This window comes from Onychostruthus taczanowskii, unplaced genomic scaffold (assembly GCF_017590055.1).
Source record: "Onychostruthus taczanowskii isolate IOZ18803 unplaced genomic scaffold, ASM1759005v1 scaffold61, whole genome shotgun sequence".
NCBI lineage: Eukaryota > Metazoa > Chordata > Aves > Passeriformes > Passeridae > Onychostruthus > Onychostruthus taczanowskii.
This window is the reverse complement of record NW_024503790.1, coordinates 336,075-360,576: the sequence shown is the minus strand read 5'-3', so window position 1 is coordinate 360,576 and position 24,502 is coordinate 336,075. Positions and strand designations below refer to the sequence as shown.

At 54.2% G+C, this 24,502-nt stretch overlaps 4 protein-coding genes across 6 annotated transcripts in view; 2 read left to right on the top strand and 2 right to left on the bottom strand.

Annotated features, from left to right (window-relative positions):
* Positions 1 to 64: 64 nt before the first annotated feature.
* MRTO4 (MRT4 homolog, ribosome maturation factor) lies at positions 65 to 2,650 on the top strand. Its single transcript, XM_041419753.1, has 8 exons — positions 65 to 150; positions 495 to 553; positions 648 to 751; positions 846 to 927; positions 1,140 to 1,207; positions 1,528 to 1,679; positions 2,097 to 2,173; positions 2,361 to 2,650. Exons 1-8 carry the CDS (start codon positions 123 to 125, stop codon positions 2,502 to 2,504), a joined length of 714 nt encoding a protein of 237 aa, XP_041275687.1. The 5' UTR covers positions 65 to 122; the 3' UTR covers positions 2,505 to 2,650.
* Positions 2,651 to 3,036: 386 nt separating this feature from the next.
* AKR7A2 (aldo-keto reductase family 7 member A2) lies at positions 3,037 to 7,897 on the bottom strand. The gene is made up of 8 exons (XM_041419825.1): positions 7,891 to 7,897; positions 6,858 to 7,076; positions 5,894 to 6,081; positions 5,268 to 5,372; positions 4,652 to 4,748; positions 4,460 to 4,559; positions 4,022 to 4,151; positions 3,037 to 3,495 (listed from the first exon to the last, which is right to left on the bottom strand). Exons 1-8 carry the CDS (start codon positions 7,895 to 7,897, stop codon positions 3,334 to 3,336), a joined length of 1,008 nt encoding a protein of 335 aa, XP_041275759.1. The 3' UTR covers positions 3,037 to 3,333.
* Positions 7,109 to 15,517, top strand: SLC66A1 (solute carrier family 66 member 1). Of its 2 annotated transcripts, none has more exons than XM_041419388.1 (8): positions 7,109 to 7,539; positions 8,006 to 8,193; positions 8,838 to 8,967; positions 9,951 to 10,038; positions 11,088 to 11,239; positions 11,997 to 12,089; positions 12,475 to 12,592; positions 13,018 to 15,517. In XM_041419388.1, the coding sequence occupies exons 2-8, from the start codon at positions 8,024 to 8,026 to the stop codon at positions 13,047 to 13,049; spliced, it is 783 nt and encodes a 260-aa protein (XP_041275322.1). In that variant the 5' UTR covers positions 7,109 to 7,539; positions 8,006 to 8,023; the 3' UTR covers positions 13,050 to 15,517. The 2 variants fall into 2 exon arrangements, with proteins under 2 accessions (XP_041275322.1, XP_041275321.1); XM_041419387.1 differs by having other exon boundaries at positions 12,475 to 12,660; positions 12,899 to 15,517.
* A 116-nt stretch (positions 15,518 to 15,633) lies between these two features.
* CAPZB (capping actin protein of muscle Z-line subunit beta) overlaps positions 15,634 to 24,502 on the bottom strand; it is a 58,502-nt gene continuing 49,633 nt past the window's right edge. The window contains exons 7-10 of one of the 2 annotated variants that reach the window (XM_041419389.1): positions 20,628 to 20,693; positions 19,532 to 19,608; positions 18,311 to 18,423; positions 15,634 to 16,504 (exon numbers count right to left, since the gene is read on the bottom strand). In XM_041419389.1, coding sequence (XP_041275323.1) covers positions 18,321 to 18,423; positions 19,532 to 19,608; positions 20,628 to 20,693 — 246 coding nt within the window. In that variant the 3' untranslated portion in view covers positions 15,634 to 16,504; positions 18,311 to 18,320. The remainder of the gene's footprint in view (positions 16,505 to 18,310; positions 18,424 to 19,531; positions 19,609 to 20,627; positions 20,694 to 24,502) is intronic. The other variant, XM_041419391.1, reaches the window with a different exon arrangement.

Here is a 24,502-nt window from a genome sequence, read left to right as displayed (position 1 = left end):
TTTGTCTGTTAATTGTGAGTCAATCACGGCACCGCGGGGAGCGCGCAGGCAGCGCGCGGGACAGCCCCGCCCGCTCCCGGCAGCCCGCGCGCGGCCCGGGGGCCTCGGAGCACGGCGGAACCATGCCCAAGTCCAAGCGGGACCGCAAAGGTGGGAGCGGGGCCCGCACCGAGTCCCGGGCACCCTGCCCGGGCACATCCCTCTCCACCCCCATTCCTGCCCCCTTCCCTACTCCTGTCCCCTATTCCGTCGCTTTCTCATTCCTCGATCCCATCCCACATCGCCCCGTTCCCTCTCCCCACGGCGTTCACCGTCCCCTTCCCTATGTCAGTCCCTTCTCCGCCCTTTTCTCATTTCTCGACCCCATCCATCGTCCCCTTCCCTCTCCCCGTCCCCTTCCCTCGTCCTTTACCCGATCCCTGTCTCCTTGCCCATCACCATCCCCTTCCCGGTCCCCGCTCCCACCCCTCCCTGACGCTCTCCGCTCCCCGCAGTGTCCCTGACGCGGACGCCCCGCAAGGGGCTGGAAGCCAAGCAGGCGCTGATCGCCGAGGTGAGTCTGGCCCGCACCCCTCTCCCCTGTCCCCTCTCCCTGCCCTGCCCGTTGCCCCGTGCCCGTGCCGGTCCCGGTAACGGCTCTCCCGCAGCTGCGGCGCTGTGTGGATACCTACAAGTACATCTTCGTCTTCTCGGTGGCCAACATGAGGAACAACAAGCTGAAGGATGTGCGGAACGCCTGGAAGCACAGCAGGTGGGCAGGGGGTGCTGCGGGCTGGGGATGCCCAAGGGGTGAGCTCCAGGGCTGACATCTTCCTCCTCCTCCTCCTCCTCCTCCTCCTGGGCAGGATCTTCTTCGGGAAGAACAAGGTGATGATGGTGGCGCTGGGCCGGGAGCCGAGCAGCGAGTACAAGGAGAACCTGCACAAGGTACCTGCTGAGCTTCCTCTGGGGGTCCTAAAGCTTCACCTGCTGCATTCCACATCCTGCAGAAACATCCCAGGGTCTCCCTTCTGTGGGGGTGTTAACTGAATCCATCCACGTTCTGCCACGAGGGCTCTGTTGAGTGGAGCAGTGCAGGACTGAGCCCGTGCGGGTGAGTCCCTGCTGCTCCCCATCCTATGGATGCTCCTTTCTTCCAGGTCAGCAAACACCTGAGAGGGGAGGTGGGGCTCCTCTTCACCAACCGCACCAGGGACGAGGTGGACGAGTGAGTACCAGCCTGGCACAGCCTTTTTGGTGCCACAAAACCCCCACGCTCCCTGCTGCTTCCCTTAGAGCAGGGGTGGTCTCATGGGCCTTTCCCACTTGTCTTTGTCAGCCACTCCCGTGACAGCAGAAATCATGGAAGGCTTTGGGTTGGGAGGGACCTTAAGGCTCATCTCATTCCACCCCCTTGGGCACTTGCAGGGATCCAGGGGCAGCCACAACCTCCCTAAGCAGCACTAGGGAGGCCGTGCCCCAGTCCCTGTCTGAGCCCAGGGGTGTTCCTCCCCCAGCTGAAGCTGCTGTTGCCCACCTGTGTCCCAGGTGGTTCTCCAGGTTCCGGGAGCTGGACTTTGCCCGTGCTGGGAACAAGGCACCGTACGGGGTCAGCCTGGACACGGGGCCCCTGGAGCAGTTCCCCCACTCCATGGAGCCGCAGCTGCGGCAGCTGGGGCTGCCCACGGCGCTGAAGAAAGGTACAGCAGGGCAGCTCTGGGCTTGGCTGTGCAGCTGGCATCTCTGCTGGACAGTGCTAAACACAGCAGGAGCATTTGGGTCTGGAGAAAACCTGAGGGACACCTTTGTCCTTGTTGGGCTGGGGCTAGAATGCCTATCCTTGTGCTGTGGTTCCCAAACTGGTGTCAGAGGCTGAGTAAAGCCCGCAGATTTCTGCAGAATGCCATCCTTTTCCAGTGGAAACAGCTCGGATTAACCCACTCAGGAACCAGCTGTGGGGTTTTGGAGCTGATCTCACCCGTCTCCTTGGGGTGCTCTCATGCTGCATGGGAAGGTGTCAGCTCCAAGGGGTGGTGTTGGAGAGCCCTGGCTCTGCCCCCACGTTCCAGGGGAGCTCCCAGTGCCTGGGATCTATTTCCAGGGGTTTTGCTCTGCAGGAGTGGTGACGCTGCTTTCGGATTACGAAGTGTGCAAGGAAGGGGATGTTCTCACCCCAGAACAGGCCCGTGTGCTGGTGAGTAACACAGCAGCCCTGCTCCCTGACACAAAATAACTAATGATTAATTAACACCTAAAACCCAGCACCAATTATTTTGGTTCCTGCTTTGCTCCACTTCCTACCTGGAAGCGGAATTTACTGTTTTGCTAGGCTGGGCACAGAGACAGTAAAGCAGGAATGACAGATTTGTGTCCTCTCCTAGAAACTCTTTGGCTACGAGATGGCAGAATTCAAAGTCACCATGAAGTTTCTGTGGAATTCTGAGACGGGAGACTTCCAGAAGCTCGTGGGAGATGCAGCAGAGGAGGAGGAAGAGGAGGATGATGATGGCAGCAATGAGGACTAACAGCTTGGACACCAGACAGTTCTATTTTAAGGACAAAAAGAGGAGGATATTTCCCTTCCTTGGGTGCACCTGCACTGGGATGATCTTTATAGAAAGTGACCTAACTATGCTTTTTTTATATTTATATAAATATCTATGTGAAACCAGATGGTTGTTGCTGCTGTCTGTTAGTGATGGTGGATCCTGGGACCTGAGGAAATGCCAGCTCAAACATGAAAACTGGGCAGGAAGGGTGTAAATGTAATGGAATTTTGATATAGCACAAAGGGAAAGATGCTGAGTGTTATTCTGACACAGAAGATCCTTAGCTCAACCACTGGAATTTTGCCTTATCCCTGTCAGTGTCCAAGGCCAGGCTGGATGGGGCTTGGAGCACCCTGGCATAGTGAAAGGTGTCCCTGCTCATGGCAGGGCGTGGAACACGATGAGATTCAAGGACTGTCCAATCCAAACCATCCTGAGATTCTGTGACTCGATGTCCCCAAGTGCTGCCAAAGAGACAACAGATTCCAGGCACAGGTCAGACATGGGCTCTGCACTAGAAAGAGGTTTTATTGTATGTAATTATTTAAGATTTCACATTAAAGCAGAACAGGGGCCTTCACCTCATTAAGGTGTTCATTTTCCTGATCAGCTGCATCCTGAATCACGGGCTGTGCTGGGGGAGCTGAGGGGCTTGCAGGGAGCACTAAGGCACGGGTGTGGATCCTGCAAAGCTTCACTGACTCAGGAAGAACCTGCAGCCCTCCAGCCGTGCATGGGGGGGCGGGGTGGGCAGTACCTCTCCCGAGGCTCCAGAGCCTGTGCTGGGTATCCCAGCCTTCCTCCCCTAGCGGAAGTAGTTGGGGCAGTCGTGTGCACTCAGGTTCCAGGCCTCGTCGAACGCCTGCACCACGGCCGGCAGCAGGGGACCCTCCTCGCTGTAGTTGAGGTTCTGCTCCAGCTGCTCCAAGTTGGACATGCCAATGATCACTGCATCTCCCAGAGAACCCTGGGAAGAGATGGGAGGTAGGTGTTGCTGATCCCAAAAGAAAGTTCACATCCCAAGCCACTGCAGGCCAAACAAAGCATTTCCTTCCACCAAAGAACATCAGGAATTAAGCAACTGACACCACAAATTCTGCTCACTAGGCCAGGACATTCCCAAGTCACCCCAAATCCTAAGAAGCTGCCAAATCCTACTTTATGAAGGGCTACAGGAACATTTAGGGAACACCAGGAGTATTAAGCATTAGTTTCCTAGTCCAGTGAAAGGCAAGTCCTCTCCTTGCAGGGAAGCTGAGTGCGTGGGAAGCCAAGACCCCAATAACTGGCACCTAAAATCTTCCACTTGAAGCTTCCAGTTCTGACCACATGGGAAAAGGCAGAGCTGCCTCACTCCCGCTGCCTGGCAGTCTGTACAGCAATATTCACTTTGGAATGCCACAATCCCACAGGATTAAAAGACACCTACACTGAAATTTCCCCGTTTGCGAGCCATGGCAGCAGTGCCCAGTGCTGGCAGGTCAAGCTCTCACCTGCAGTTTGGAGTGGTTGTAGAGCCAGCGCAGTGCAGCAGATGCCAGGCTGGGTGCAGTGGAGCCATAAGCCTCTTTCAGAGCTTTTTCTACCAGTGCAATTCCGTCAAAATTGTGTTTTTTCCAGTACCTGCCAAAACAAAATCATTGTTATTGCCCTTGGGACCTCTAGTCAGTGGTACATCTATATTCCAACCAAAAGGCTTTCAGGAAGGCTCATACAACTCTTTGTAGCCTTGGAGGACTTCTGCAGTCTCCCTTGGGAGCTGTGAGGAAGCGGAGCCTAAAAACCACCCTGCAGAGCTCAGTGACACACCACAGCCCCAACCACGTGTGCTGACATAATCCCAAGCTTTGGTCAATTCTGCTTCCTCTAAGTTGACTATTAGAGTTTTTTTCATGCAGCCATTCCTGCTTGTCTGTCAGCTGAGGACATACCTGTCCCTGTAGGCCTGAGCCCAGTCATTCCCAAAAAATCTCCCAGTGGGCTGGCGCGTGTCTTTGTCCTCGTACTTGTACTTGCCAGTCAGCAGCCCCCCTGGGAGGGAAGGGAGCAGCAGGTTTGGGGATGGGCTGGCTCTGCAGAGCCCCCATTCCTCAGAGTTTTGTCCCAAAGCCTTGTCCCTGTACCTGCCAGCGGGTTGTAGGCGTAGAAGCGCAGCCCAAAGTGCCTGAGGCAGGGGAACAGCTCGGCCTCCACCTGGCGCGTGGTCGCGTTGTACATTCCCTGCACGGGGTGGGAGACAGCCTCAAACAGAGCTCAGGGCACAGCAGCTCCTCTTCCCACCCTGCCATGGCAATACCCATCCCAGAGAGCGGCTTCAGGTCACACAAGGTGATGATTTGCTTAGGAGCAGACCCACTGAAGGACTGCAAATAATTGAAGTTCCATGCTAGAGGAGTCTCTGGCTCCAGCAATGAACACTGAGCTGTTTCTGAGCATCAACCTCGCTCATCTTCCTGAATTTCCTCGCTGAAAGGATGGTCAGGAAGGGGCTGCCCAGGGAGGTGTTGGGAGTCCCCATCCCTGGACATGTCAAAAGAAGGCCTGGACGTGGCACTCAGTGCTCTGCGGTAGTGACAAGGTGGGCACTGGGCACAGCTGGGACTGGAGGTCTTTTCCAACCTCAGTGAGTCTGTGACTTCCCAGACTAACTGCAGCAGATTCCTTCTGTGTTTATATCTGGAACACTGGGGCTGGTGCTAGATTTGGGGAGCCCAAATCCAAGCTTCCCTCCTCCCTCACCTGGTACACAGTTGGCATCACCCAGTTGTTGTACTTGCAGATGGCACAGATTTCTGCCACCTCCCACGCGGCGTAGTTTGACAGGCCAAGCTCTTTAAACTTCCCCTGCAGAGGAATAAGGGAATTCACTTCCAGTGTTTCAAAGTTCATCTGGACCCAGACAGCACAAGATGGGTACAGTGAAAAGGACAGTCACCAAATTTTAGTCCAGAAGGGTTAATTCCTGTCCACCTTTTCTGACAGATTATGAATTATTAAAACATGAAAAAAATATTCCCCATTTTCTCTTAATTTGGAATTCACACCTTCTAGTTTAAATGATATAGCCAGATAAATGAAACTCAGGAATTTTTTACCCATTACCAGCACTAATCTTAACCCAGACTGTTAACAGGGCTGGAAGCAAAGTCCAGATGTTCCAAGAGCTCTTGGGAACAAAGTGCACCACATGAGCACACAAAGAGCAGCGGCTGCTCACTCAGCTCTGCCCTGGGCTCTGTCTCCTCTTCGCAGAACTGCACAAACCCAGCACTGCAGACAGGCACAACAAGCAGCCCTGGTTTAAAAAAAAAAGCAGTGGGAAGGAGGGAATCAAGGATTGACCAGGCTTGGACTCTGCACTTCACCTCTTTGTGCAGCTCGTTGCAGGCACGCAGGGTTTCCTCCACCGGGGTGCCATGGTCAGGAGCGTGGAGGTAGAAGAGCTCCACACTCGTCCGCTGCAGCCTCTCCAGGGACGTGTCCAGCTGCGAGCGCACGCTCTCCGGCTTCAGCGTCTTCCCATCCCACGGGTTGGCCTTGGTGGCCACTTCCACTGGCAGAGAGAGAAGGAATGAGCAAGGACGTTTCCACCTTGAGGAGGGGAGTGGGGATAAGTGAATAAGTGTTTGAGGTGTTTCAGGGAAGGTGCCTTTCCTCAGGAATCCTGTCAGCCTGGCAGGGGAGGCTCTTCTCTGCACTGAGGGTCAGCCCCAGGCAGGGACGGTCTGCTTCTCAAGGTCTGAGGGTCAGCACTAGTACAGGTGTCCCTTCCCCTCAGGATATGGCATCAGCAGGGAAAACTCTTGTTCTAAGGGGATGGGCCTGGGGGAAGTCTGCTTTCCTCGAGGAGGCAGTCAGCCAGGCAGGGAAGATCCCTCTCCTCAGGGAATGGACCCTGGGAGCGCCCTTGCCCCTGGGAACAGCCTCAGACTGGCAAGGAAGACCCTCCTCCTTCCCCAGAGAAGTGCCATCTCCTCAGGGAGGGCATTAGCCCAACAGGGAAGACCCTGCTCCTCAGGGAACGAGTCCTGGGCAAGTCTAACCTCCTCAAGGACAGTGTCAGCCTGGCAGAAGAGATGAGACCCTCTCCTCAGGGACGACCCTCCTCAAGGAAGAACCCTCTCCTCAGGGCACGGTTCCCAGCAAGTCCCCTCTCCTCACGGAAATCCCTTCTCCTCACAGAAGGAGTCCTGGCCAAGTCCCTTCTCCTCAAGGACAGTGTCAGCCTGGCAAAGCAGACCCTTCTCCTCAGGGCAGCCCCCTCTCCTCAGACACGGGCCCCGAGGCAGCCCCGCTCCCCCGAGGGCAGCCCGCCCTCCGCCGCCCTACCGGGCTCGGTGCCGCCGGCCAGCAGCGCGCCCAGGATGCGCTCGGACTCGCCGCCCGCGTACATGAAGGCGGTGTCGATGAGGCGGTGCCGGCGGCGCAGGAAGGCGCGGAGCAGCTCGGCGCTCGCCTCGGAGCCGGCTCGCCGGCCCATCTCCATGGCGCCCAGCACCACCGCGGGCCGGGCCCCGGCACGCCGAGCTCGGAAAAAACTGCGAGTGACTGTGGGAAAGGCAGTGCTGGGAACCCCCTCACACGGCGGGGCCGGGCCCGGGCACGCCGAGCTCGGGAAAAACTGCGAGTGGCTGTGGGAAAGGCAGTGTTGGGAACCCGCGGGGAGCGTGGGGAAAAGCAGCCACTTTCTGAAAAGGTTCGCTGATTTCACGCTGTGAAAAGTTGCCGGCAATTCTCAGGCAACTTCCTGAGAAAGCGGCAGAGGAGCGGCAGGGCTGGGGAGAGCGGCGGGTTTGGGACAGCGTTAGAGGAAACCCGGCAGGGTTTGCGAGAACGGCGAAGGAAACTGGGCAGGGTTTGGGACAGCGGCGAAGGAAACCCGGCGGGTGTCTGAGGAGTTGCGGATTTGCAAAGAAAAACAGCCCAAGTTTCAAAAAGAGCGGGCTTTCAAGGAAAAATACAGTTCCGAGCCGCGTCGGCGAAGAGGCGAGAGCCGGTGCTGCGAGGACAGGTTGGGTTGATTTCGATTTCTTTTTTTTTTTTTTTTTTCTTCATTTTTTTCCCTTCCATTTCCTTTTTTTCTCTTCTTTTTTTCTTATTTTCTTTCTTTTTTTTTTTTTTTTTTCTTTTCCTTCTCTTCTGTTTTTTTTTCTCTCTTTTTTTCTCCTTCCATTTCCTTTTTTTTTTTCTTATTTTCTTTTTCTTTTTTTATTCGGTTTTTTTCCCCCCTTTTCCCCTTATTTTCCTCCTTTTTTTTCTTCTTATTTGTTATTTCTTCTTCTTTCATTTCTTCTGTTTCTCCTTTGAGGCCAGACGCTGCCAGGCTGGCAGCAATCCCAATAAAGGTGTATTATCCACTAACGATCCATTTTTCCAGCATGAGCCAGTTCCCGGCGGAGCCCCAGACCTGTCCCTCCCACAGATGCTTCGTTCCCCGGTGTTGTTAAATTTCCCCTGTGTTATTCCCTTTTCCCCAGCGTTATCCCGGCGGTCCCATGGCTGCGCGGCGCTGGAGGGGTCTCCCCTTTGGGAATCTCTCTGATTGTCCCAACGGCTCCCGCTGGATCATGGATGTGTTCAATGAGTGTGCCCAGGACAGCCGGGATGTCGCCAGCATCGTGCTGGGGCTGGGCTCCATCGTCTGCTTCATCGCCGCAGCCTTCCCGTGAGTATTGCTCCCGACTCCCCGGGTACCGCTCCCGAACCCCTGGGTGACGCTCCCAAATCCCTGAGTACCGCTCCCAAATCCCTGAGTTCCGCCCCCACATCCCGGGCAGCCCTTCCCGGGGGATGGCAGACATCGAGCCGCAAGCACAAGGTGCCCGAATTATTAAATGCCCCCGGCGCAAGCAGCGAGGGCTCGGCAGATTTCGGGTGGGGGGAGCAGGCAGCACAGCCCAGAGCTCCGGTGCGGCCGCGGTGTTGTTGCTGTGCTTGTCAGCCGGAATGTCCCACGTCAGGCACGTGCAGGGCCGGCAGGACAGGTCACACTGCAGAAGGAATGTCCCCAGGAGCCCTGGGGTACTTGGAAGTGCTGACACAGGGTGGCTGCGGGGCTCGTGAGGAGTCGCGGTTCTTTTGCAACCGGAGGGGAGGATCCTGCAGCTGGGGTCATCCTCCCTGCTCCTCCCACAGGGCCCTCGGTGAGCGCCGGTGGGGCTCGGGAGTTCTACCTGGGGCCAGGGGAACGTGTGGCCTTGCATTCCCTGCCTTGACTGCTTTGGGATCCACAGGAATCCTGGGGATGGCTCCCAGGTAGCGCTGAAGCAGCTGAGGGTGATGTTTGTTCCCCTGCCCAATGCTCTGCAGGCAGTTCTACCAGGCCTGCAGAACGGGCATCATGGACCAGGCTCTCTCCATCTATTTCCTGCTGGGATGGCTGGGCGGAGACCTCCTCAACCTCATCGGTTCCTTCCTGGCTGATCAGCTGCCCCTGCAGGTACCTGGGCTGGCTCTCAAACACCCCAGCTCCAGGGAGGAGGGAGGGGCTGGCAGCTGCTTTATCCAGCACTGGGAGCCAGAGACCCAAACTGCCTGGGATGCTCCCTCTTTGCTCCAAAGAAATGCTCCCCTCTCCCATTCTGGGCTTGCTCCCTTTTCCCCTCAGGGTGTGGTCCATTCTCTCCCAGGCATGCTCCCTCCTTCCTCCCTGGGCTTGCTCCCTTTTTCCTCCCTGGGGATCCCCCCTGGGCTTGCTCCCTTTTTCCTCCCTGGGGATCCCCCCTGGGCTTGCTCCCTTTTTCCTCCCTGGGGATCCCCCCTGGGCTTGCTCCCTTTTTCCTCCCTGGGGATGCTCCCTTCTTCCCCTCTTGGTGTTTTCCCTTCTCTCCCAGGAATGCTCCCTTCCTCACGCCCAAGTTATTCCTTTCCCACCCTCTGGGGCCATTCCCTTCTCCACCTCGGGACACTCCCCTCTCCCCCAGGGACACAGGTACCTGGGCTGGCTCTCAAACACCCCAGCTCCAGGGAGGAGGGAGGGGCTGGCAGCTGCTTTATCCAGCACTGGGAGCCAGAGACCCAAACTGCCTGGGATGCTCCCTCTTTGCTCCAAAGAAATGCTCCCCTCTCCCATTCTGGGCTTGCTCCCTTTTCCCCTCAGGGTGTGGTCCATTCTCTCCCAGGCATGCTCCCTCCTTCCTCCCTGGGCTTGCTCCCTTTTTCCTCCCTGGGGATCCCCCCTGGGCTTGCTCCCTTTTTCCTCCCTGGGGATGCTCCCTTCTTCCCCTCTTGGTGTTTTCCCTTCTCTCCCAGGAATGCTCCCTTCCTCACGCCCAAGTTATTCCTTTCCCACCCTCTGGGGCCATTCCCTTCTCCACCTCGGGACACTCCCCTCTCCCCCAGGGACACCAGGAGAGCAGGGAGCAGTCCTGTGGGACCATCCCAGGTCCCCATGGGTGTCCCCACCATGTCCCCTCCCCACAGGTGTACACGGCCATTTACTACGTGCTGGCAGACCTGGCCATGCTCTCCCTCTACTGCTACTACCGGCTGAAGAACGGGGGCAGAGCCTGTGAGTTGGGGCAGGGTGGGGCCTCTGCTCCCCTGGGCACTGGGAGCACAGGGGGGCATTCCAGGGCACTCTGGGAGCTTGGGAGATTCCAGGCACACTTGTTGGATGGTGCCTCTTATTGCTTGCTGGGTTGATTTTTGGTTTTTTTCCCCTTGGATAATTTGAGCCCCTAAGAGAGCCAAAGCCAACAAGCAGCTAAAGACTGGGCCTGGGGCTTCTGCAGCCCCTGTAACCCCCAACCCCCATGGTATCCAGGCTGAAAACAACCCCCCATGAGGCTCATGGGGCACAGAATTAAATAAATCCCCCACAGTTTCACAGTGACTCCACCTCAGAGCTAGGAATCACAGAACTCCTGACTCAGGCAGTGCTGGAAGGGAGAGGGGGAAGTTTTCCCACTGTTTCTGGGCCAAAACTTGACAGGGAAGTTCCTGTCTGTTCAACTGGAGTGAAAAGGGAACCTGAGCAGTTCTTGCAGGGTTTAAACAGACAGAGAAGATCCCCTTTCCAGCACTGCTGAACCCCAAACAGGCTCCTTGGGACTGGGGTGATTGTTTAACTTAGTAAAGACACATAAAGTTATTAGCCAGTTGGTATTTGACCCATCAGATACAAGGTTTTGTTAAGCTGGAGAGCTTGCTTACTGAATATAATCACTAAAAACTACTGAAAAATAGTAAAATACTACTAACAAATAAGCCACAGCAGGGCTTGCTCTGGCAGAGATTTGAGAGTGACTTAAGACAGTGAAATCTTCTAGTGGGGATGATTCTGTGGAGCCCTAAACCCAAAGAAACCGAGATGAGAGCAGTTTCCTCCCTGATAAGGTACAAATTGGGCACATCACTGGGAGATAAATCACATCAGTCACCCACAGCAGCCACTGCCCCATCCCTTGGTGAGCTAAGGGAGAGTTCAGAGGTTGCTCAGTCCCTTGGTGAGATAAGGCAGAGTTTGGAGGTTTCTTCACCCCAAGAGGGTCCTGGCAGCCCCGGGGCTGTTGGGGGTTGCTGGGCTCTCCCTGATCAGGCTCTGTCTGCCTCCTGCAGTCCCTGCTCCCATCAATGCAGCCTTCGTGTTCCTCTCCGTGGGGTCCCTGTCCAGCCTCTCCCTCCTGGGCAGTGCCAGCACCGAGGCTCCAGGAGCCTCCTTCAAAGGGAGGTCTCTGCTGTCAGCTCCTGGGGATGAGCTTGGACCAAAGGTGAGCCACTTCCTAGATCTGGGAGATGGGATAGAGGTCTGGTGGGGATGCCCTGCTGGATGCTGTGATCCCAAAAAAACCACCCTGGACCCCAGCACGTGTTTTGGGGTTAGGGGCTGTTTCTATTTTAGGGCCAAATTGTTCTGCAGGAGACTGTTAGAGTCTAGGAAGATGGCACTGGAAAGAGAACTTTTCTAAAGATTCCTCCAAAAACCAGAAACAGTTTGCTGCAGGATTTCAGGCATTTCAGGGCATTTTTGCTTCAAACACTGCTATGGGCCTGCTCAAGAGTCAGCAAAGCTCACATTTCCCACATCTCTGTTTGCAAACAGAGTCTATCTCACTCACATAGCTGCATAGGATGGACAAAAAAATGTGGTTCCTGTGTTCAGGAAATTTGTAATACTTCTCCCCTTTAATTCTTTTTATATCCACATTTATTATCCACATTTATATATATTACTGAAAATCAAACAAGCAAGAAAGTGCAGCAAGGTAACTCAGTTGGCTGAAACTGAAAGTAGGTTTGCAGAACAGTTTTGCTCTGGCAGTAGAAAAGGACCTGTCCAAGCAATGCAAACAAACCCAGTTCCCGTTATAACAGATTGCACTGTGGCAAGGTGAACTGTAATTATCAGTTGTAATTATCAGCGGGCTGTCAGGAGGGGAGCTGGGCACCCGCGGGGCTGGGCGTGGCTGTGCTGGGGCTCTGAGCACAGGGGCTGTCCCTGTCCCTGTCCCCGCCCCTGCCTTGCAGCCTTTCTCCAGGACTGAAATCATCGGATTTGCCATCGGCTCCATCTCCTCCGTGCTCTACCTGTGCTCCCGAGTGCCCCAGATCTGCACCAACGTGAGTGCCCAGCCTGACACCCCGGGGCTCCTCATGTGCCACTCCCAGGGGGCTGGGGAGTCTCCTTCCTCCCCAGAGGGTTCTCCTTTCTCCCTGGGGTTCTCCTTTTTCCTCTCTGCTCAGAGGTCCCAGGCCCCATCTCTGATCATTCCATAAGGGACTACTTCTCTGTATTTATTTTTCTCCCCTCCCTTTAACTTACTGATATTTTGAGGGCAGGGATTTCATTTTGTCTAATTTACAAGCCAAAGGGGAACTTAAAGACTCTCAGCATTGAGTCACCACTTCTCTTTTTTAATGCTGGGGGAGAGCATGATTAATAGCTCATTGTAGAGAGATCTAGGAGAGCTGCACCCAAGCTCGTCTCCTCTCCCTGTTTTCCCAGTACCAGAGGAAATCCACCAGCGGGGTCTCCTACTCTCTCTTTGCCCTGGTGATGCTGGGGAATTCCCTGTACGGCCTCAGTGTCCTCCTGAAGAACCCGGAGCCAGGCCAGGGCCAAGGTGACTACATCCTGCACCACCTGCCCTGGCTGGTGGGCAGCCTGGGCGTGCTGGCCCTCGACGTGGTTGTATCCTTTCCCCTGGGCTGGGATCCCCTCCTGCCAGCAGGGCCTTGCGGGAGAGGGGCGGGCAGGGCTGGGCAGGAGGCTGGGGTGGTGCTGCTGCACGGCTGGGAAACGCCTCAGCCCCTGCTGTGCACTGAGCTGCCCGTCCTGTTCCCACCTGTCCTGGCACAAACTCGGGGTGCTGACACCCAGTGCATCCCTGAGATCCCCCTGAGTGTGCAGAGCCTTGACCTCTCCCCAGATCTCCTTCCAGTTCCTGGCCTATCGGAAAGGACGGCCTGGCACCCTCGAGGAGAGGGGTGCTCTCCTGGGGGAGCCGGATGAGAGCTCAGAGAGCTGACAGAGGGACCTGCCCCACAGGGAGAGGAGGAGGAAGAGGAGGATGCACATGAGGAAGGTGGCCTTAGGGCTGGGCACACCAGCCCCTCCATCCTGGTGGCTCCTGGCAGAAGAGGCCCCGAGGCCGTGGGTGACACGTGGTGCTGCCCAGGCGGTGGCCGAAGATGCTGCTGGGACACCTAGTGCCTCTTTGATACCAATGATGCTTTCAGGATAAAAGGGAATTTTTGGATACCTCAGTTGCTCTTCGCTGCTCCAGTGCCCCACAGCTGAGCCTGGTCACTGCTGTGTCTGCCAAGGGTGATCTGGAATTTCCTTGGTGCTGAAAAACATGGGGAGAGCCTGAGTGGGGAGGGGACAGGGTGACTGACCTGCCACAGACACAACCCTGTGACCTCACAACTGCCCCCTCAGCTCCTTCTGGAAGACACAGGGCTGGATCCAGTGGGGAAGGAGCAGCAGAACCAAAGAGTTCAGTCCACACCTATTTTAATTAGCACGGCTCACCCATCTATAAAACACATCCTTCCCCACCTGCGTCCTTTGGTTTCATTTTGCTGCTTTACCTGGCAGCTCCTGCCTCTTTGCTAATGAGTCTCACAGTCCCATTTCTCTGACTTCTCTTTTTTTGCCTCACCCATGTTTTAATTGCATGGATTCCTTGGGGAAGTTGCTCCATTGCTGTTCCCCAGCAGAAGAGCTGCTTCTCTGCTCGCTCTGGTTTTCACTTCCTGCCCTCTCTCCTTGATGAATTTATCAACCTGACAAATTTATCCTCAACCTGATGTATTTATCCTCAATCTGATGAATTTATCCCCAGCACTATTGAGTTTATCCCCCTCTTGGGGCCCTGAACTCAGCACAGTGCTCCTCGAGCAGGGAAGGACAGGAAGCAGGGCTGGGCTATCACAGCTTGGCCTTGTGAAAACAAGAGCTTTCCTTTCCTGCAATTCCTATCAGCTCTTCCTTTTGCTTCCCTTTCCCCTGTCCAGCTCCCTTCCTGATACCCAGCATCGTGTCTCTTTTGGCTTTAGCTCCATTATCATTAATTTATGGTTCCTCAGCCAGTCCATGACATTTGTCCTTCCCAAGGAAGTTGCTCTGCTTTGTTCTCACACTGAGGACACCAATCCATGGATCTCACATTAAATGGGATTCCAACTGCTCAGTGCCCACCCAGCTGCAGCAGCAGGTTCATGGGAACACAGGCTGGGCCAGTTCTTGGGACTGAGCCAGCTGCCTTCAGAAAGGAGATGTATTTTTCAGTCTCTCTGAGCCCCTTGAACCAAGTGAGTGAATTTTTACTGGATTAATTAAGGATTCTGCCCCTCCAGCTTCACAGGCAATGGGACTGCTCACCTCATCCTGAAGCAGCAGCATTTCCTGTCCTGTCTTACCCCGGGAATTGTAGAACAGTTCATCTGTTTTAATCCAAACCATGAGTAATCCCTCATCTCTGCCACTACAACACAAAATAATTGAAAATAGTTGTCACATACTGGCTTTTCCCAAACCTGGGCAAAGAAGCTCTGCCATAAGGAGGAAAGAGTGCATATGTGTGTATATGTATATATTTATATTTGTGTCACAGTCTGTCCCCACAGGTGCACCTGGAGCACCAGTTAGGTACAAAGCTGATTGACTCTGACTTTCCTTGGGCTGGGCAGGATGGAGCAAGGTGAGCAGCTGCACCCAGAGCTCACACACCCACAGCCACCCCAGGGTGGCTGCAATTCCTGAGGCTCTCCCAAGGTTCCCATCCCTCCAAGTCACTGCTGCAGCTCTGTCCCTGTGATCAGGATTTTGCAGAGGCAAATGTTAAAGCAGAAAAGGCCGTGCAGGAGCAACCCCCCCTGAGAGAGAGGACAACTGAAAACCTCAGCAGATCTCCCCCTCCCAGGCTCCAGAGCTCACACAAACATCTCCAGCTTCAGCAAAGGTTTGTGCTGGGACAGAACCCTGAGGCTGCAGCCAAATCCCGGAGTGGAGTGTTCCCTGGGGAATCCCAGCCTTTCCCAGGCTGTGTCCCACAGCAGCTCCTGCAGGCTCTGGGTGAACTCTGGCCACGTGCAGGAGTCTGGGTGGGACACAGTCATGGTACAAAACCAAACTGGAGCACATTAATTAAGCCCTGTTAATGCCAACGGTGCCCACTTGCAGAGGGTCACACAGGGCGGTGCCCAGGGCCAGGAAGAGCCCAGCAGATCTTTCTGTGCTTCCCCAGGATTAGGTCTGGTACAACCACAGCCTGCAGGGAACCCAAAGCTGTGCCAGGTCCCTCTGCCCAAGGGCTCAGGAGGAGACGCTGGGGGAAGGTCACCGGTGACACAGGAGGAGCTTTTGGGTCAGGGATGGGAGGAACCACCCACCCCAGCACGGCTGCCCTGCCCAGGGCTGGACACAGGAGCCCCCAGGCAGACCCTCCTCCCCTGCACACCTGCAGATCCACGTGCTGGATGCCTGGAGCATCAACCCCAGCACCTTGGAAGGGCAGCAGAGTGAGTAACACAAGGCCAAAGAGCAGAGGGACATCACACCCCCTTCCAGACAAACATCTCTGGATGTGGGACAAAAAAACCCCAAGTAACCCTGCAAGGAACGAGAGAGAAACAAGGAGGACACGATCACACAAACATCTTCCTGGGGTTTTTTTTGGTTGTTTTTATTGTTTTAGTCTTTTTTTTTCCTTTTCTTTTTTTTTCCATTTTTTAGTATGGAGGCTCAAGTATCAGATGTAGATTCAATTTAAGCTTTACAAAAAAAACAAAAAATCAAAACAAAAACCCCTTTTGCATTCCATAAAAATTGACAGAAAAGCGCCTTGGAACCAGGCTATAGAAGAGCAGAACTTTCAGCAGGTCTCGAAATCACCATCTCCTGCACATCTGGGTTACTCAGTATTGTACAACCCCGAGGAACACCCTCTCTTCCCTCCCTCCCTGCAGCCAGCCCCTGTGCCCAGCCCCCAAACATACGTGGAATAGATTATTTTTCTTTTTTTTTCTTTTTTTTTTTGTTTTTCCAGTTCTTCCTCTTTCACACACCACAGTATTTAATAAATTTTTGTTTTACATTTTTTACACCAATGTAACAAAAGGCAGGAGGGGTGAGGGAGGAAAAGACAAACAATGATCTGTGGTGATGCATATAAATGGGGGAGGGTGGGAAAGGGGGGAGAGAAAAAAATAATACATGGACTTCTACAGAAACATAGCCTAAGGTCTCAATAGTAAAATGTGGTGCAAAGTAGGCCTCAGAGACTGAAAAAGTTTGTACAGCTTTATTCATGGGGAGAGGATGGCGCTGCATGGAGAGTATTGGATGCAAATCGTGACGTGACCAACAGAAAAGGGCGGGGATGATTCTCTAGGAAAGGAATCTAACGAGTGCATGGCATGGCTGGTTAGCACTGACAGGACTTTAACTTTGCTGCTTCCTCTTCAAAGCCTCCACCAGGTCGTTTTTAAGAGCTTCTTGTTTTGATTTGTCTGCAAAAGTCTGCACAGACCTGTGGGGAAGAAGGAAAGGGGGGTCAGAGGCAGGGCAGGGCAGGGAGCAGTCCTGGGAGTCAGGAGGAGCCCCTGAGCCCAGGCTCAGCTCTGCCCGGGAAGCAGCAGCGGCCGCCGGAGAACACAAAGCAGAACCCGCTGCGGCAAGGGCGGGCGCCAGAGGCTTCCCCGCGGCCCCGGCTGCCGCAGGGAGAGCCCCGGGGCTTCGCGTTCACACTGAAGAAGCCCAGCGCCCCACAGCCAAGGGTTTAGCTCCTGCTGCCCCCAGTCCAGAGAAAACCCAGCCCCACCTGGAGAAGGGCCGGGCTGGGGAGCTCTGACCCTTCTGCAGGACCGTTCACCAGGGTGGCCTCGGAACCTCCCGCCAGCCTTTGCACCGCTGGGAAAAGCAGCCGGAGGTTCTGCTCTCAAATTCGCCTTTTTTTGTACCTTCCCTAAGGAATGAGTAATCAAAGCAGCTGAAGAACAGAGACACTGTCACCAGGTTATTGCAGGGCTTCCCTTTGCCTGAAAGTACAGAGGAAAAGCTCCACCTTTCAGGAATCACCTGGGATCGCTGCCTGTGGAGGAACCTCTGATTTCAGTAAGACAATAAGAAATTTTGAGTTTTAAAAAGGCCCCTCTTAAATAGATTGATAGAATGGGTTCTATCCAGGACCAAACTTTTCCAGAGTGGCTACCACAGAGAAATGGTAGGATCCAGTTGGGTAGGATTTCTCCCCACCTAAACCACATTTCACAGCCTTTACAGCACCTGGGAGAGTGAAGATTTCCCTGCCCGTGGCAGGGGGTTGGAATTGCAGCCAAATTTAATTGCAGGCAGCTTTAAGGGCCAACCCAAACCAGTCTGGAATTCTGTGATTCAGAGCAACCTCATTTTCCCTGGTTGCTGTCTCCTGTAAACAAGGCTGCTCTCTGTGGTGGTGATTTTCCAACCATTTTTGTAACGGTATTTCCATTCTCTTGTCTCTGGAGACTTCTGCTGCTTTAATAAAAACATATACACTTATATTTGCATTTGTCATAGGCTGAAGAAGTGGTTCTTGGCCACTATCAACAAATAGTGAGTTTCCTCCTTCGTCAGCTGAATGTGTTTGAAAGAACATCTGTAACTGGTTAGGAACTGGAGTGGAAGGTTAAGGTGGCTCAGGGTTAGTCACTGCCCTGACACTCAGAGCTCCAGAGCAAACGAGCACAGCAAGAGATCCCTCTGGAGGCTGTGCAGAGCAGGAGCAGGGGAGGCTGGCCATGTCTGAGTGAGCTTGAGCAGGACTGCACCTCAAGCTCCCAGGACACTCAAACTCCACCAGCTCAGGGGAAGGTGTCTGGGCGAGCACACGTTTACTCTGAAGTCATGGGAAGAACCAGTCTTTTTTTTTTTTTCCAAACTGTGACACTCCCAAGATTTCACTCTGCAGGGAGTACACTGGGATTACAGGGAATTTCTTCATGGAAGTGGTGTACCACAAGTGTAAGAAACTGCTGGTGCCCAAGGGACAGAGTCCTGGGGCTGCTGGATTGAATCAGCCCAATCCCAGGGCACTCCAGGCACAGGACCACGTGCTCCTTTCCTGCTCCCAAGCCAGAGTGCAAAGTGGTAAATCCTGCCCCAGTTCCGAGCATGAGGTATCCATGGGGAGGAGAAAACACTGAAAACAAGAACCAGAGCCCTGAGACAGAGCCCAGGGTGGCTGGGCTGGCTGCTCCCTGCGGATTAGGGGTTAGTTCTTCCCGTTACCATGCAGGGGCTGGGCTGGTGAGTCCTGGTTTAGTGCTGGCTCACACCTCACAGGCAGCAGGGGTACCTGGATTGGTTTAGTTATCAGGCTGGATGTAGATCTGGCGCTGGGTCAACACTTGAGAAAGTTCCCTCTGCAACTGCTTATACTTTTGGTTGTCAGGAATAGCATCGATAGATCTACAGAGAGCAGTGGGAAACCAGGGAGCAAACAGGGAAAAGAACAGTCAGAAGAACTCAGTAACACAGAGCTGGGGCTCCGGGAACCTCCAGGGAGGAGAAGGGGACACACACAGGAGAGAAGGAGCAGGGACAGGCTGGAGGAGCCAGGGGCTCTGGGGGGTTCCATCCCAGGCTGCACACAGGGCCAGGACTCAGACTGAGGCACGGGGAGACACAGCAGAGATTCAACCACAACAGCTCAAGGCAACGTTCCCAAGACAAAGGCTCTATTACAGATTCCTTCTGATGTCAATAAAAGCTTCCTGGCTAAACCCTGCTCAGCACAAAGGAAACTGAGGCTGCTCTCACCTGGGCTTGGGGCAGAACCCAGAGCAGCAGAACCCCTCCCACAGGTCCTGCTGCTCCCTCTGCCCATACAGCAGCACCAATATTTAATTAACACCCTTTTTCTCTCTTCCTCCACTTCTCAGTGTGTGAAGGAAGAGCAGAGCATTTATTTGTGCCCTTTGGTTATTCTACATTAGCACACTGTGCTGGGAGGTCTCTCTGTACTTTAAAATGAAGTGATTTGGCATCACAGTTCTGTGCTTTCCTCTGTGAGCATAAGAATTACCAGCTTGGGATTTCCATGTCCAATTCCTGTTCAGGAATGAGCAGGGGCTGAACAGTACAGCACAGTTTCCTCACAGAAAGGCACAGGAATTTAATATCTTCTCACACACTGCATTTTGACCAGTGGTGTTGAGAGAAAGACAGAATTTAAAACAAAGTCTAAGCCACAAACCACTCATGTCATGACTTAATTCTGGGACTATTTTTAAGGACAGTAGAAAGAGAAGACAGAATTTAAGTACAGCTTGCAGGACTGTGAAGAATAAACTAATGAAAAATAATCCAAAAATACAAGTGTTAGTTGGGCTGTTTTGCTCCTGGTGGGGGAACAAGGGATTAAAACATTGCTTCAGATTTCTGCAGCAGAAGAGTTCCCTGGACTTCACACAACAAATCCTGTCCCACAGCACAGGGAGGGGAAAACCAAGCAGCTCAAGGCTGGGGTGGCACTGCAGGGATGCAAAGGGTCCCCCACCCACTGCAGGTCCCTTACCTCAGCCCATTAACGATGTCCTTTGTCTTTCCAAAATAAATCTCATTCAGTGTACTTCTGATTTTGTTTTCCATGTCCTGGAAAAGAAAGTAGCACAGCAGCTCTTCAGTCCTCAGCTTTTGCAGGGATGCTGCAGCACCAGGGTCTCTGTGCCCACAGCCCCTGGAGCACTGCCAGCACTCAGACCCCCCCAAACCCCCGGCAGCAGCCCCTGCTCCCCTCCCAGCACCGGGGCTTTGTTCCTCTCCCCCCTCCCAGCCCATCTCTGCAGGTATGGGAGCTCTGCACCACGAGAGGGCAGCTCCTCTCCAGCTCTGCACAGAAGGAAAACGCACCACCCCAGCCTTCCCCAGCAGCTTCCTGGCACTGACGGCTCCAAGAGCCCAGCCAGTCCTTCAGGAGAACCAACAGCCCAGAGCTCTGTGCCCAGGGGTGACTTGGAATTCCTGACTTGTTCTTTACAGCTGCACGACAGAGCTCTGAGAGACATCTTGTAACAAAGCAGCTTTTTTTCATTGCTTTCACTCAAGCAAAAAGACTTAAAAAAGGATCAAAAAAGAAGCAGCTGCCTTTCTTTAATTTCCCAGTTCCCTAAACACATCATAGTTGAGATTTCCTCCTTTCTTGGCTATAACAACGAAGAAAATCTGGAACACCTTCAGTCAGGACAGTGCAGTGAAACCTTCTGAGCAGCTCCACTCCTTGTGCTGAGCCCCCAGGACTGAGAGCTGCCACAAAACCCAACACCAAACCCAATTCCAGGGGATTCCACAAGCACTCGATACACACTGAACTTCCACTCCAAGGGACAGTGCTGTGTAACAACCTGACTTGAAATAATTCTCCCCAGAAGTGGCTGCAAAAGCAAACATGAGGGTAGGAAGCTGTTCACTGGTGCTCAGGAATGGACAGCCAGGCTCCAGGGAGTCCCTGCAGTGCTGAGCACGAGACAAGGGCCAGAGGGTGGCTTTGTACCCACAGACAGGAAGGGATGGAAAGGGGTGGAACAACAGGAATCAGTAAGTCATTTGTAAAGAAAAATGCAACAGAATTCTGAGGAATGGGACCAAATGTGGGCAGAAGAACCTGCACTCACCTCTACCAAGCGCCCGATATTGGCTATGTGTGGGGAGGAGTCACTCACAGTCTCATCCTTCTCCATCTGGAAAGGAAAGCACAGATCCATCCATCACAGGGAATCTGGGGGCAGGGCAGGGTCCAGCAGGGCTGGGAGAGGGGGGTCACCAACTCACTCTGCGTGCCAACACAGGAGAAGGTGCTGAGGAACTCCCAGCACTTCCACAGCACATGCTGTAGTGGAGATGCGGTGGAATAAAAGTCCAGGAATGGAGAGAACCCCTGGGCAGACAGGCCCCGCAAGAGCCACTCCCTCCCCACCACAGAACAGCCAAGTGTCCTTTGCAGGAGAAATTCAGAGCTGGAACACCTCAGGAGTGCAGTGACAGGACCTGGACAGGACACAGCTCCCTCAACCAGCCGAGATCTTCCAGCTCTACAGCAGAACTGGGAGCTGCAGCTGCAGCTCTGCTTGATTCCACCTGGCTGTGCCTGATGGAGCACCCATCCCATGGCCTGTGTGATGAGACAGTCCATCCTCCCCAGCTCCTGAGGTGAAAACTGTGGCCAAGACACAGCCAAGTGTTGAACAATGAACATCAGACCCAGGAACCTCTGCAAGATTTGCTGAGACAGCAAGAAAACAAAACTGGGAGACAAATACAGTGGGAAGAACAGTCTTCAAAGGGTTTCACTAATCCCACTGAATTCTCTTATCCATCTGCTCCTATCCCTCCCTCAGGGCAGAGTTTAAAAATCTGGGCCAGCTACAGGTTTCTTCTAATAAGCCAAGGCTGTAACAGGCTTGGGGAAGCGTGTAATTTAGCTGGAGCCCCGAAGGCAAGAGATAACCTGGAAGAGGGGGAGAAGGAGCAGCAGGACCTTTCATTTTCCCTTCAGACTGTTTACATGGAATGGAAACACTGCATGGAGAAGGGCTCCATCTGCAGAGCAGGGACAATGCAAACCTGAACCACACAAACACATCCACACACCATGGGGAGCTGGGAACTATCAGCAAACTGCCCAAATCTGGGGCAGCTGGGAGCTGGCAGAGGGGCAGTGACTGCCACAGGCTGCCTGCTGTGCCTTCTCCACACCTGGACAGGCCCAGCTCCATGGTTAAGAAGCAGAATCTGAAAATAGATTTTAAAAAAACCCAAAAAAAACAACCCCGTATATTATTACATCTCCATAAAAACTGCTGCCAGAAGGAAAACATTTTTATGTGCTCTGGAAGGCCAGATGTTACAAGAGGCTGTTTAACGGAGTGCAGAGTCAAGATCAGCCATGTCCTCCAAACAGTTGGGTTTTGTTGAGTTGTTGGGGTTTTTAAAGGTTCCTTCCAGTGGCTGGCACTGCTCAGGCTGCAGCAGCAGCACCTCTGCTCTTAAACACGGGCTGCATCTGCTGCGAGGGGGAATCCCCTCTGCAGGCTGGGGTTGAGGGAGCAGCTCATCTCCCCCTGGCACTCCCCACCTGCCTGCTGGGCTCAGCCAAACCCCAGTCCCAGCCCAGTCCCAGTCCCAGCTCAGTCCAGTCATCCCAAACCAGTCCCAGCTCAGTCCCAGCCCAGTCCCAGTCCCAGCTCAGTCCCAGTCCCAGCTCAGTCCCAGCCCAGTCCCAGTCCCAGCCCAGTCCCAGTCCCAGCCCAGCCCCAGTCCCAGCCCAGCCCCAGTCCCAGCTCAGTCTCAGTCCCAGCCCAGTCCCAGCTCAGTCCCAGCCATCCCAAACCAGTCCCAGCTCAGTCCCAGCCCAGTCTCAGTCCCAGTCCCAGCTCAGTCCCAGCCCAGTCCCAGTCCCAGCCCAGTCCCAGTCCCAGCTCAGTCCCAGTCCCAGCCCAGCCCCAGTCCCAGCCCAGTCCCAGTCCCAGTCCCAGCCCAGCTCTCCTGCAGCAGCCCCAGGCCTGGCTCCCCTGCTGGCTCCCCAGCCCCCTGCTCCAGGCTGACTCACAGGGACAGCCACTCCTCTGGGCCATCTCCAGGGCTGCCTGCTCACTTGGGATGTTTCCTGCACAGAACAAAGCAGCTGTCTGGGCCTTCTGTAAACATTTTTTTTTTGAGGAATAATATAAAGAGGGACATTTAAGCTGGATAAACACTTTGTTTCATCATGAAAGTGTCTGAAAATACCAGCAAAGGTTGAAGGGAACTCATCCTCCATTTTGCTCCGAAAAGCCAACTACACCCACAGCTGCTCTGGCCACGGAGCAAAGTGAAAATCCCGTTAATGAAACACAAACAGCAACGTGTGCCAAGGGCTCCCAAAGCCACAGGCAGGCTGAAGGCTCCAGGTGGAAAATATGTGGAATTATTTGGATATCAGTAAGGCAAAATTTGGCCTGCCCCTCCAGCACTTATTTCAAGCTATGACAATAAGTGGAGGTTGTGATCTCTGCAGGGTTTGCAGCGTTGTAGGAACCAGCTGAGAGCAGAGCCCAGCCTCCACAGAGATCTGCTCTCACCAGTGTGACCAAATTTCCCACCCCCTCTGCCAAACTGTCCAGCCAAAACCACGGGTAAACCTGGGATGCCACATGACCTTGACCTGCCTCAACTCCTCTGCTCCTTTTTCTCACCTACCACAGAACTGAACCTCTGGGAAATCCACAGGGGACCTCAAAGCTCATCCCACTGCACTCCTGCCATGGCAGGGACACCTTCCCCTGTCCCAGGGGCTCTGAGCCCTGTCTAACCTGCCTGGGACACTGCCAGGGACCCAGGGGCAGCCACAGCCTGCCCACCCTCATGATGGAAAAGTGAGGCAGAGATAATTCCCTGGACAAGTACAGTCATCCCTGTCCTGCTGTCCCTGCACCCAAACACTGCTCAGCTGGTGACTGAAGGACACTGTAACTGCTCAGGGGGAGCTCAAGGATCACAAGAAGATCCCACTGGTGGAAAAACAAAGTTACAACATCTGGAAGTCGGTGGGATGGGCTTTTCCATGAAAGCTGCCCCTGATGGAAATGGATGAGTCTCCTAATTGCTGAGCACAGGGACTGCCCTGGATGAGAAATGGAGAATGGCTCTGCTGGGGTGTCACTGAGCAGCAGCAGATGCCAGGGCAGCTCTTCCTGCAGGCAAGGATTGCTCTGTCTGCACAGTCCAGCCTTCATCCAGCTCTGCAAAACCTTCTGTCCTCGCTAGAGAGTGTTCCAAGTTCAAAACCCAACCTCTGTGCTTTCATCCCAAATCTCAGGCCTCACTTCCCCGTGACTTTACATCCTCCCCTTCCCACATCTCCAAATGTAAATAAACTACAGGTTTGCAGCCAAGTTCTTCCTCAGCAAACTGACTTCCTCAGGCTCCTGCTGGCCCAGGACACACAGCCAGGCCCTGTGCAGGAGGACACCTCGGGAAGGCACCTGCTCAGGAGGAGGGGCTGCAGGAGCCCGTCCAGCAGAGTGCAGTGCTGACTGCTCGCCAGGAAAGGGAAACCTTCACATCTCCTTTGCACCAAGTGAAACAGGATCCCACAGCTGCTCCTTCCTTAAAGGAAAGTGCAGCCCCACGAGAGCCCAGGGTGCAGCCCAGGCCCCGGAGCCGTTCCAAGGCACACAGAGGGACAGAGCCCAAAAGCTGCCAGGGAAAAGCATCTGCCAAACATCTGGCCTCAATCAGGAGGGCTGGGAGGTACCTGCAGTCCCCAGAGAACGTGCAAGGTAATTGAAAAGCTGCTGGCACGTTTCATTTCCCTGCAAGCCTTGCTCCCTGCGTCCTCTCTGGCAGGATTTATGTAGAACAACATTTATTCCTAAAAATTCCAGCCAAACCCCCCTGGGCAAAGGAGAGTCTCTGCCACACAGAGGCACTGCTGCAGCCAGGACCTGAAGAGGTTCCAGTGTGAAGATGTCACCTCAGCTTTAACTCTCCCCCAGTTTTCAGGGCAGAA